The sequence below is a fragment of the Erinaceus europaeus genome, chromosome 2, assembly GCF_950295315.1.
Source record: "Erinaceus europaeus chromosome 2, mEriEur2.1, whole genome shotgun sequence".
Lineage (NCBI taxonomy): Eukaryota > Metazoa > Chordata > Mammalia > Eulipotyphla > Erinaceidae > Erinaceus > Erinaceus europaeus.
Window position 1 is genome coordinate 10605446 of NC_080163.1, and position 12067 is coordinate 10617512.

At 53.3% G+C, this 12067-nt stretch overlaps 1 protein-coding gene across 1 annotated transcript in view; it reads left to right on the forward strand.

Moving 5' to 3' along the window:
* Positions 1 to 12067, forward strand: part of ZC3H4 (zinc finger CCCH-type containing 4) — a 48049-nt gene that overhangs the window by 31893 nt on the left and 4089 nt on the right. The window contains exons 8-13 of the mRNA XM_060176929.1: positions 76 to 180; positions 1570 to 1681; positions 2102 to 2211; positions 8056 to 8408; positions 8598 to 8926; positions 11749 to 12000. Of these exons, the coding sequence (XP_060032912.1) occupies positions 76 to 180; positions 1570 to 1681; positions 2102 to 2211; positions 8056 to 8408; positions 8598 to 8926; positions 11749 to 12000 (1261 nt within the window). The remainder of the gene's footprint in view (positions 1 to 75; positions 181 to 1569; positions 1682 to 2101; positions 2212 to 8055; positions 8409 to 8597; positions 8927 to 11748; positions 12001 to 12067) is intronic.

Genomic DNA, 12067 nt, shown 5'->3' on the forward strand with positions numbered 1-12067 from the left:
GTCTTTGTCTCAGCCCCCACAGGGCTGTCCCCACCCTTCTCATCCTCTTCCACATTCGCACTCTGTTCCTAACAGGACAGTGGAAGCTACCGGAGAGGTGACCATGACAAGATCCACCAACAGTCTGACAAGAAAGGCAAAGTTATCTGCAAATACTTCTTGGAAGGACGGTGCACCTGGGTAAGGGGCCAGCAGGCTGCAGTCATTGGGTGGGGTCCAGGTGGGCCCCAGGTCCTCTGGAAATACCCAGGCCACAGTAACTAGGGGAGAGGCTGGGTGGGGGTAGGATGACCGGCTGACAACAGAGGCCTGTAGGTCTAACTCACTCCTGTCAGAGTGAGCGAGGAGCCAGAGCAAGGGGGGAGGGTTTCCTTGGACACTAATATTAGAAAGAATGAAAGAAAGAAAGAGAAAAAGTTGGAGAGGGAATTAACCAGGTAGAATCAGGGTGAGGAGAATGAGACCAGCCTTGAATGTCCCAGCAGCATGTTGTGCCCAGAGATGGCCAGTGTGACCAGTGTCAGCTCAGATAGCTTCTTGCTCAGAGGTGGACAGATGCTGGTAGACACGTCCCTGGGACATGCTGCCCCTGTGTCTGTCTTAGGAAAAATAAGCATTTCAAACAGATGTGCAGATGTGTGTGAACTGGTCCTTGTCAAAGTCCCAGTTTATATTTAGGAACTTGGAGCACCTGCAGACAGGAGAAGGAGCAGCGCACTCCCGAGGGAAAGGGGAAAGGTGCATAGAGCTGCTCTCTGTAGTTTGCCTGGGTCTGTCTCCTCATGGCCAGTCTTTGAGTTGCTGATAATGGGGAACTCAGCCTCATTGTACTGACTTGTGTCTCTGGACAGTCTGGTGGGTGTTGGGGGGTGAGGGTACGAGACTGCTCCAAAGCATGTGAACTTTTTCTCAGCTTTGCACTGGGGCTGCTGTGCTTCCTGGCCTCACATCCTAGGATAAGAAAGAACATACACACACACACACACACACACACACACACACACACACACACACACACACACACACACACACACACATTTGAGACATTGTTTTCCTTTCTGGGAACCTTTGCCTACATCTCATTGGTCAGAACTGCAAGTGGCTAGGAAATGGAGCTGATTTATTTGGTTTCATCATTTGTAAGATTTGTTTGCTTTATTTTCATGAAAGAGAAGGCCCCGAGCACCACTCAGTTCTAGCATATGTTGGCACCAGGATAGAACCAGGGCCTCTGGTATGCTGCTGCTCCCTGTCCTGGAATGGAGGTGGTTCAGCTGAGCACATCCTTAACCAACATAGTTGAGGCCCTGTTAGGAAAGCAGATACTGGCTGTCTGCAGCAAGTGGATATGAGGAAGGAGAGGGGGAGCTTTCAAAAGAAGCGGGGAAAGACAGTGGTGTGTGTGTGTTGGGGGGGTGGCATACACTAATGACCCAAGCCCAGTGCCCTCTCTTTCTGTCCCTGGCCCTTTCCTCCATGGGTGACCGTGCTGCTTCCCTTGGCAGACAGGTCTGAGCCTGGGCTTGCTGCCCCACCGCCTGACCTTCCCGCTACCTCTCTCTCTTGCAGGGGGAGCACTGTAACTTCAGCCACGACATCGAGCTACCAAAGAAGCGGGAACTGTGCAAGTTTTACATCACTGGCTTCTGTGCCCGTGCTGAGAACTGCCCCTACATGCACGATATCCTTTGCTGCCCACGTCAGGTCTGAGTGTGCGCACATCCCTTCCTCTAGGTTGTGCCAGCGAGCCTCCCTGCCCTGTGCTGCGAGCCTCCATCCCACCTGCCTGGGCCTCACGCCTCCATTCTGCTGATTTGCAAGGGGGACTCTCAAGCAGTGCCTGTTTCACTTTCTGAGACTCTCCCCAGCTGTCTTTGTAGACTCTGGCAACTCCTGGGATTCTCCCTCCCACCCCCTAGGTCAGCAGGGTGGGCAGGGGTCTGCAGAACCTTGGGGCCCACTGCCACTCTGTTGTGCAGCCTTGAGTGAGTCCCTTCCCCTATCTGGGCTCCAGTTTCTTCATCACTCAAACAAAGGGGCCTGGGCTCTGCCCTGGGGTGGGTTCCCTGAGGTGAAGCGTTGGCCTTAATCTGCCGGGAACGTGATTTTCCGTGTAAGCTGTACCACACGACGGGGAACTGCGTCAATGATGAGGACTGCATGTTCTCCCATGACCCCCTGACTGAGGAGACAAGGGAGCTCTTGGATAAGGTAATGGGCAGTGGGGGGTGGGGGGTGCCAACTACTCCTGTGCAGGCCTGTGTCCAACTCCTCAGTTGCATTTTCTAGAGTTGGAGCATTGTATGGGGAAACAGAAACTCAGGTTTTCTCTTTGGAGAGAATCAAGTAGGTCTCACATGTGGCTTATCTGACCAAAGTAGGTGTTCCTACTTTCATTGGAAAGTAGGTGTGGCTTCACAGGAAAGTTGCCTGATGGGTCACCAGACTTGTTAAGTGGTTTCTAAAGTCTCTCCAGAGAGAGACTAGGATGTGTGAGTCTTGGTACGGGTTCTCTATGAATGGGAATGTGAATATCAAATCTCTCCTTTTTTTCACAACTTTTACCACCAGGGTTTCTGATGGGACTTGGGGCATACACGATTCCACCACTCCTGCCAGACTGTGTTTTAGAGCACAGGTGGGAGACAGGAGGAGACATTCACACTGCTCGTGAAGCTCTCGTTCTGTACTGCACCCATGTGGTTGCCAGGGACTCGAGGACAGGTCCTCACACACAGCAAGGCATGTGCTCTACTGGGGGGTTTAGCTCCTAGGTGCCAGAACGCTATTCATCTCAGCCTAACAATGCAGAATAGGAGCCTACATCTCTCTCGTGTACTAGTGCTGTCCTGTCCCTGGGCCTCTTCGAAGTCTTAAGGATCCTTCATGAGACAGAGTATAGGGAAATTGGAGGCTCTCTGAAGGAGTTGTGTTGGGATTGTCCTTTCTCAACTGGGGTGTCCGGAGGGTCCCCTCATTTGCATGGCAACATTTGAAACTTGCCCTGGTATCTGTTCTCCCTGAGAGGTCAGGCACAGGGATTTGGGCAGTCCCACTTCCTGTCCTTGGTGTCCTAACTTACGCCCAAGAGGCGAGTTTACAAGAGAACGTGTTCTTTCAAACGCAGGCCCCTCTACCTTTGCCTGCAAAGCGTGTTTGAGGGATGAGCTGTGTTTTGAGAATGGAGAGGATGGAGTCCCTTGGTCTGGCAGCCAGCCTCAAAGCTCCAGTGGGCAGGGACTGCCCTGTTGATGGGGGACCAGGGCTGCCTGGGGTGCTCAGGGAGGTAAGAGAACATCCACACTTTACTTTTGGAAAAGGTTCTCACCTTCCCAGGCTCTTGAGGGCCATTACCCTGGGATTGGGGCTTGGCTATGGTGACTCTAGAGCCTTGTCAGGTCCCAGGGTGAGCAGTAAAAGTGCTGGCCTCTGCACACCTCGTGGGAAGAGCCCAACAGCAGCTGACTGGGCACTGCCCCCTGCTGGAGGTTCAGAGTGTGCTCCTCAGAGCACTTGTCTCATCTTTTCTACTAGCCGTTAGAACATCAGAACAGAGTCCAGCTCTCTCCTGACTCCAGCCCCTGCCCCCTACCCCCCACAGCCACTGGCCTGTTTACTTTTTTTTTTTTTTTTTGTCTCCAGGCTTATCGCTGGGGCTCGGTGCCTGCACTACCACTATAAAGCCACTGTTTCTGGAGGCCATTTTCTCCATTTTGTTGTTGCTGTCATTGTTGTTGGATAGGACAGAGAGAAGTCAAGAGAGGAGGGGGAGAGAACGACACCTGCAGACCTGCTTCACTGCCTGTAAGGCAACCCCCCTGCAGGTGGGGAGCCGGGGGCTCGAACCGGGATCTTTAATGCTGGTCCTTTGTGCTTCATGCCATTTGTGCTTAACCTGCCATGCCACCACCCGTCCCCAATATTTTTATCATTGGAGGTGTGTGTGTTTGTAGAGAAATTGAGGGGGGAGGGGAGATAGGGAGAGAGGTAAAGGGATACCTGCAGCCTTGCTTCACCACTTACTAAGCTTTCTCCCTTTAGGTGGGGAGCAGGGACTTGAACCCAGCTCCTTGCACATTGTGATGTGTGTGCTTAACCAGGTTCACCACCACCCGGCTTCCCATGAGTTTTTTTCTCTGTGGGTATGGCCGTCCTGCTGAGTGAGTGGCTTTGCCTTGGACCCCACAGGCACCAGTCAGCCTCAGTCTTGGCGAGGGAGGTGTAGACCCAGCAGGACCCACCCTCCATTTCTCCAGCAGCTGTAAGGTGTCTCCCCCCCAATCCCCCAGCTTGTGTGATGAGAAGGGTCTCCAGTGTCTCAAGGGGAAACTGACACCAGAGCTGGCAGGGCAGCTGCTCCGTGGGTGTGGAGGAAGTTGTGGTCAAGGTTGTTCCTGTTTAATGAGGCGGAACCTTGATCATTTGGCCTGTCACCTGAGGGCTTGGAGCTGTCCTGAAGGGAAGGTTCAGCAGTCTTTGTGGCTGGCTGTGGGTTGATAAGACCAGAGGCCTGACTGGCAGCAGGCCAGGACTGAAGCCTGGGGGTAGCAGTAAAGGGCTGGTGGGTCTGCGCAGGCCAGCGCAGATAAGAGGTGGGATAGCACCCGGTGCTGGCTGGGGGCAGGGGGAGTGGGGCAGGGCAGATGTAGAGGGCCTCAGGGCCTGTGTAGAGGGCATTCGGGCAGGGGTGTGGCCAGAAGGAGCTCTTCCACTCACAACCTCCCGGTCCCTGGTCCCCGGTGTCAACATTCATTTTCTAGAACATTCTCTCGTCAGGCTCTAGTCTAGGAGATGCAGGAGGAGGTAGCGTGGCAGCACTTTGCCTGTGCCAGCCACCATCCTAGGGTTGGGCACACGACAATGAGGGCAGATCTGGTCATTGGCAGATACAGGTGACGTTAGAGAGGGACAAAGCAGAGAACTGTGGGAGCCCAGAGAAGGCTCTGGGAGGGGTGACGCAGCGCCAGGAGGTGGGGGTGCCCCAGGGTCTCAGAAAGGGAAGAACCCACAGGGGTGAGTAGCTCTAGCAGAGGAGAGGATGAACGAAATGAGGGGTCTGAGAAGTACTCCTGAGGCGCCCCCAGCACCCATTGTCTCATCTCTATGCTGTTCCCCAGGCACCACACGCCCACACACAATTCCAGGTCCTGTGCCCTGTGCTCCTGACCTGTGTGCAAAGCACCCCCTTGGGCTCGGTTCCTCTCGGATCCTGCTGTCCCGGGCTCACATATTGTTTCTGATGACAAGGAGAGAAAAGCACCCACCAGGGTTGCCTGCCCGTAGCACTCAAAGCCCTCACCCTCACCCTCACCCTTGGGCAGAGGAGGAGGAAGGGCCAGGGAGAGACTCCGTTGAGGTGTCTGTTGGGGTCCCTTCAGTGACCACAGGCCCAGGTTGTGCAATTGTCATGGCTGAGGTTTTGCTGCAGAGATGAGGGTACAGAGCCCAGAAGCAAAGGGGAAGCTGTGGAAGTGATGTCCGGGGCCTGGGGCCTTCCTCTTCCCGAGGGTCACACCTAACTCCTCAGTCACAGGAACCCGAGGCCAGTGGTCTCAGTGATACCTTGTAGCCACTCAACCAGCAGCTGGGATATTCTCGGGTCTCTGCTGGCTGGTGCATTCCCAAATTTCAGACTCCTCAAAGGAGTGGCGACAGTTCAACAGAAAACACATTGCTTTTTTTTTTTCCCCACCAGAGCACTACTCAGCTCTGGCTTGTGGTGGTGCTGGGGATTGATCCTGGTCCCTCAGAGCCTCAAGCATGAAAGTTTCTTTGAATAAGCATTATGCTATTATGCTATCTGTCCCTGCCTGAAAACCCATTGCATTTTAAAATTTATTTATTAATTTATTTTTTAAATACATTTTTTGAATAGAGACAGAGATACTGAAATGGGAGAGGGACCTGGGGAGGGAGGAGAGAAGGGAGAGACACCTGCAGCTGCTTAACCATTTGTGATGCTTCCCCCCTGCAGGTAGCCCTGTTTTTATTTCTTGTTTTTTAAATTTCTTTACTGGGGAATTAATGCTTTACATTCAACAGTAAATACAATAGTTTGTACATGCATAACATTTCCCAGTTTTCCATATAACAGTCCAACCCCCACTAGGTCCTCTGTCATCCTTCATGGACCTGTATTCTCCCCCCCCACCCACCCCAGAGTCTTTTACTTTGGTGCAATACGCCAGTTCCAGTTCGGGTTCTACTTGTGTTTTCTTTTCTGATCTTGTTTTTCAACTTCTGCCAGAGAGTGAGATCATCCCATATTCATCCTTCTGTTTCTGACTTATTTCACTTAACATGAATTTTTCAAGGTCTATCCAAGATCGGCTGAAAATGGTGAAGTCACCATTTTTTACAGCAGAGTAGTATTCCATTGTGTATATAGACCACAACTTGCTCAGCCACTCATCTGTTGTTGGACACCTGGGTTGCTTCCAGGTTTTGGCTGTTATAAATCGTGCTGCCAAGAACACATGTGTACACAGATCTTTTTGGATGGTTGTGTTAGATTCCTTAGGATATATCCCCAGGAGAGGAATTGCAGGGTCATAGGGCAGGTCCATTTCTAGCCTTCTGAGAGTTCTCCAGACTGTTGTCCACAGAGGTTGGACCCATTGACATTCCCACCAGCAGTGCAGGAGGGTTCCTTTGACCCCACAACCTCTCCAGCATTTGCTGCTGTTACCTTTTCTGATGTGACATTCTCATAGGAGTGAAGTGGTATCTCATTGTTGTCTTTATTTGCATTTCTCTGACAGTCAGAGACTTGGAGCATTTTTTCATGTGTTTCTCGGCCTTTTGGATCTCTTCTGTGGTGAATATTCTGTCCATGGCCTTCCCCCATTTTTGGATGGGATTATTTTTTTCTTGTGGTTGAGTTTGGCAAGCACTTTATATATTCTGGTTATTAGCCTCTTATCTGATGTATGGCATGTAAAGATCTTCTCCCATTCTGTGAGGGGTCTCTTGCTTTTGGTAGTAGTTTCTTTAGCTGTACAGAAGCTTTTTAGTTTGATGTAGTCCCATAGGTTTATGCTTGCCTTTGTTTTCTTTGTAACTGGATTCGTTTCATTGAAGATGTCATTAAAAATTATGTGGATAACAACAATAATAACTACAACAACAATGAAAAACAACAAGGGCAACAAAAGGGAAAATAAATAAATAAATATTAAAAAAAAATTTATGTGGAAAAGAGTTCTGCCAATATTTTCCTCTAAGTATCTGATAGTTTGTGGTCTAACATTCAAGTCCTTGATCCACTTGGAATCTACTTTTGTAGTTGGTGAAATTTAGTGGTTCAGTTTCATTCTTCTGCATGTTTCAACCCATTTTTCCCAACACCATTTGTTGAAGAGACTCTGCTTTCCCCATGTAATAGTCTGGGCCCCTTTGTCAAACATTAGATGTCCATAGGTGTGGGGGCTTACTTCTGGGCTCTCAATTCTATCCCACTGGTCAGTGTGTCTGTTAATGTTTCAATACCAAGCAGTTGTGATGACAACGGCCCTATAATACAATTTGAGATCTGGAAGTGTGATGCCTTTGGTTCTGTTCTTTCTTCTCAAGAATCTTATTTTGGCAATTCTAGGTCTTTTCTGCTTCCAGATAAACATTTGTAGCATTTGTTCTAGGCCCATTGCTTTTTAGACAAATAAAGATTTGACTTTATTAAAGAGGGAGAGAACCAGCATTACTCTGGCACATGTGATGCTGGAGAGTCCAAGGCTTCATCTGTTGCACCACTGCCCAGGGCCACGCTGTTGCAGGTGAATGGCTCCCCTCTGTGAGCTGGTCGCAGAACAGACGTGTCCTGGTGTCAGGCCATGATTTTGTCCAAAGAGGCATTGTGGTGGTTGACCATCTGGCGCAGGGACCTCGGGGTGCTGGGTTTCGCTCAGCTTTGGCTGTTGTGGCATCAGGACATGAGCTTGAGACCTCTTTCATACTAGTCCTGTGGGCCACCTTGCCAACCAGGGCTGTTAGTGTTTCTTCAAAATCCTGCTCTCCAGGGCCACCCAACCCTTGTCCTTCTGCCCTCTGTCCCCCCAGATGCTGGCCAATGACGCGGAGGCAGGTGCCGAGGACGAGAAGGAAGTGGAGGAGCTGAAGAAACAGGGCATCAACCCCCTGCCCAAGCCGCCCCCGGGCGTGGGGCTTCTGCCCACCCCGCCTCGGCCCCCTGGGCCCCAGGCCCCCACCTCTCCGAATGGCAGGCCCATGCAGGGCGGCCCCCCACCTCCACCCCCGCCCCCACCCCCCGGGCCTCCCCAGATGCCCATGCACGAGCCGCTGTCCCCACAGCAGCTGCAGCAGCAGCAGGACATGTACAACAAGAAGATCCCCTCCCTATTTGAGATCGTGGTGCGGCCTACTGGGCAGCTGGCCGAGAAGCTGGGTGTGAGGTGAGTACCTTAGGGCCCCGGGGTCCGTCTTTGGTGCTCAGCCAGGCCACCTCCAGATCTCCCCGGCACTGCAGGAATCCTGGTCTGAACCTCCAGCTTGCTTAGCCATGTGGGGGTCCCCCTGTGCAAGTTGTGTGGTGCCACCCTCTTTCTGTGGCCCTTTTCACAGGCCCTGTTTCCTCCTCACAGGTTCCCTGGACCTGGTGGACCCCCAGGGCCAATGGGGCCTGGACCCAACATGGGGCCCCCCGGACCAATGGGCCCAATGCACCCCGACATGCATCCTGATATGCACCCGGACATGCACCCCGACATGCACCCCGACATGCCCATGGGCCCTGGCATGAACCCTGGCCCTCCCATGGGACCTGGCGGCCCCCCAATGATGCCCTATGGTCCTGGGGACTCCCCACACTCTGGAATGATGCCCCCCATCCCAGCAGCACAGAACTTCTACGAGAACTTCTACCAGCAGCAGGAGGGCATGGAGATGGAGCCCGGACTCGTAGGGGACACAGGTACGCTGGGTCGGAAGCTTGATCTTTGTCCTGGTTGGGTCTCAGGAGCCTGAGCCCGACCCCCCTTGGGTCCTGAGTCACTGGCAGGCAGCACAGAGGCCAGAGCAGGGCTAGGACTCTGGTTGCCTGGTGTGGTTTGCGGCACCTAATAGGGTTGGGGAGTGTGTGTGTGTGTGGGTGTGGGGCCAGCCCCTTCGCCTCCTTTCCGACAGTTCCTGGGCCCACCTGCTGCTCCAGCCCACCCTGCCACTTCCCTTCCTCCCCTTCCTCTGTGTGGATACCAGATAGTAGATGGGGCCTGTCCCACAGGCAGGTGGCTGCTGACAGGTGTGGGGGGGGGCGGGGGTGCTCCAGGGAGTGTGGGTGAGGGGTCTCTGCCTCTTTTCCGCTGGGCCCTGATGGAGAGTGTTAGTTTTCTGTGTGTGGGCTGCTTGGAGGCAGGGTGAGGCGGGTACAGGTGCAGCCTCTGAGTCAGGACAGGGCTACGGAGGCAGTCTTGGACTGGCAGTCAGGTGTGGCTTAAGGGGAAGGACAGAGTGAGAAGCCCCAGTACGTGGCAGTGGGTGGCAGGACCCACTCGGTTCCTCAGCCCAGAGGTAAAGGAGCCAGAAAGCATATATCCCATGTGGGTCCCCAGAGTCTGGTGGGCACAGGGAGCAAGATCCTTAGGCAGCTTGCTATTTGTCTCTAGAGTGACTGGGCTAGAGAGAAGCCAGGATCTGATTCATGCAGTCCACCTGGGGAGAGGTTTACATATATTTTATATGAGAAAGAGATGGAGACTGACCACCCAGAGACCACTTGTGGCACTGGGAATCCGGGCAGGAGAACCAAGGAGGGAAGCCTGGCACACCATAAGCTGAGCCATTTCCCTGGCCCACATCCATGCTTGTGAATGCGTGGTCCAGCGGTGTGGCTCTCCGCGAGTGCGCAGCTGAGGAGCACGTCCTTCTCAGATAGGACCTGTTCGCCCCACGCCCCACCCGCGAGCCCCTGAGCAGATTCCCCTCCATGTCCACCCTGTGTGTAGTTCAGGGACTAGAAGACCACCTGCTCTTCCCTCAGGTCCTGGTGTCTGAAATATTCACAGATGTCAGCATTTCTAGTCCTCCCTGCTCATACATTCATTTTTTAATGTGTTTTAACAAGAGAGAGAGAGACAAGAGCACTGCTCAGCTCTGGCTTATGGTGGTGCAGGGGATTGAATCTGAGACTTTGGAGCCTTAGGCATGAGAATCTTTGACATAACCATTCTGCTATCTGCCCCCCTCCTTTTTTTTTTTAAATTTACTTTTTTTTTATTTTCTTTTTTTTTAATATTTATTTTATTTATTTATTCCCTTTTGTTGCCCTTGTTGTTTTATTGTTGTTATTATTATTGTCATTGTTGGGATAGGACAGAGAGAAATGGAGAGAGGAGGGGAAGACAGAGAGGAGGAGAGAAAGATAGACACCTGCAGACCTGCTTCACCGCCTGTGAAGCAACTCCCCTGCAGGTGGGGAGCCGGGGTTCGAACCGGGATCCTTATGCCGGTCCTTGTGCTTTGAGCCACCTGCGCTTAACCCGCTGCGCTACAGCCCGACTCCCTTTAATTTACTTTCTTAAAAGTTTACTGAGAGGCTAGAGCCCTGCTCAGCTCTGGAAAGTGGTGCTATCAGGGACTGGACCCTGAAACTCCTCCCTACTCCCCTCCTCACACGCAAGGCTGGTGCACTTCCTCTGTATATACCACCTCCCAGTCCTCAAAAGTTTCATTGGACTTGTTGGTGAATCCACATAGAAAGGAATTATTTATTGACGTGAGTGGAATGAGAGAACCAGAGCATCATTGGGACATACCCTGCCAGGGATCAAACTCGGGATCTTGTGCTTTGATGTCCAAGGCTCTGGCCACGGTACTGTCGACTCTCCCTCGGCCTCCAGATTGTCCTCCTCAGCATCACGGGCCATGTCCTGGGTGTGTGGTGCTCCCGTGAGGCTGAGTTCCTGCTTTCCCGTCTCCTGTGGAGCGAGGTGTGAGGTGCCTGTCCCCCAGGAGTGAGGGGCGCCCCAGCCTTGTGCCTCCTAGACTCGGGTGTGGTGGAGAAGCCCACGGCCTGGCCTGGCCTGCCCTGCCCCCTTTGTTACAGCCACACCCAGGTCCATACAGGAGCCCAGAACCCCCGAAACAACCCCCCCCAGCTTACACATGGGGGACAACTCCCATGCCAGTCTCCAGCATGCTTGAGCTCACACGATGACTCCACAGCGAGAGGCGTGTTTTTTTCATCACCGGTTCATGCAAAGGAACCCTGAAATTGACACACTTTGTGGGTCGACGAGACAGCTCACCTTGTTCCTTATGCCCTCCAGACTCCTCTTCATCTGTATGGGATGCACGCTTACTGGGGTGTGTGTGTCAGAAAGAGAGGGGGAGGATAGCAGCAGCCTGCCTTGCTGTGCAGGTGACACACAGCATGTCACTGTACTGGGTAAAGGAAGCTTTGGTGCTGTGTTCTCTCACAGGGAGACAGTATAATGGTGATGCAGAGAGGCTGGCCTGCCTGAGGCGCCAAAGGTGCTAGGTTCAATCCCCACACCACCTCTTCTGAGCCTCATCCCAGAGCGAGTGTTTTCTGTCTGTCATAATGTCTGAGTGAACTGTCATCCTGTTGTCACCTCAATGAGCACTTGTGAACCCCTCTCCAGGTGTTGGCTCCCGTCAGTGGGGGTCCGGGGGGGGGGCAGCTGCCATCCTCCTTCGCCGCAGGCGGAGGTGTGGGGGATGGGGCTGGCACTGTGCAGCCCTTCCCGACATGAACCCTTGGTTCTTCTGCCACAGAGGACTACGGGCACTACGAAGAGCTGCCGGGGGAGCCTGGGGAGCACCTCTTCCCCGAGCACCCTCTGGAGCCTGACAGCTTCCCTGAGGGAGGGCCCCCAGGCCGGCCGAAGCCGGGCGCCGGTGTCCCTGACTTCCTGCCCTCGGCCCAGAGGGCCCTGTACCTGCGGATCCAGCAGAAGCAACAGGAGGAGGAGGAGAGAGCGAGGCGGCTGGCTGAGAGCAGCAAGCAGGACCGGGAGAATGAGGAAGGCACGTGTCCTCCCGGGTGGGCTGTCCCCACAGAGCAGGCCCCTGCGCCGCTGAACTGGGGAGCCAT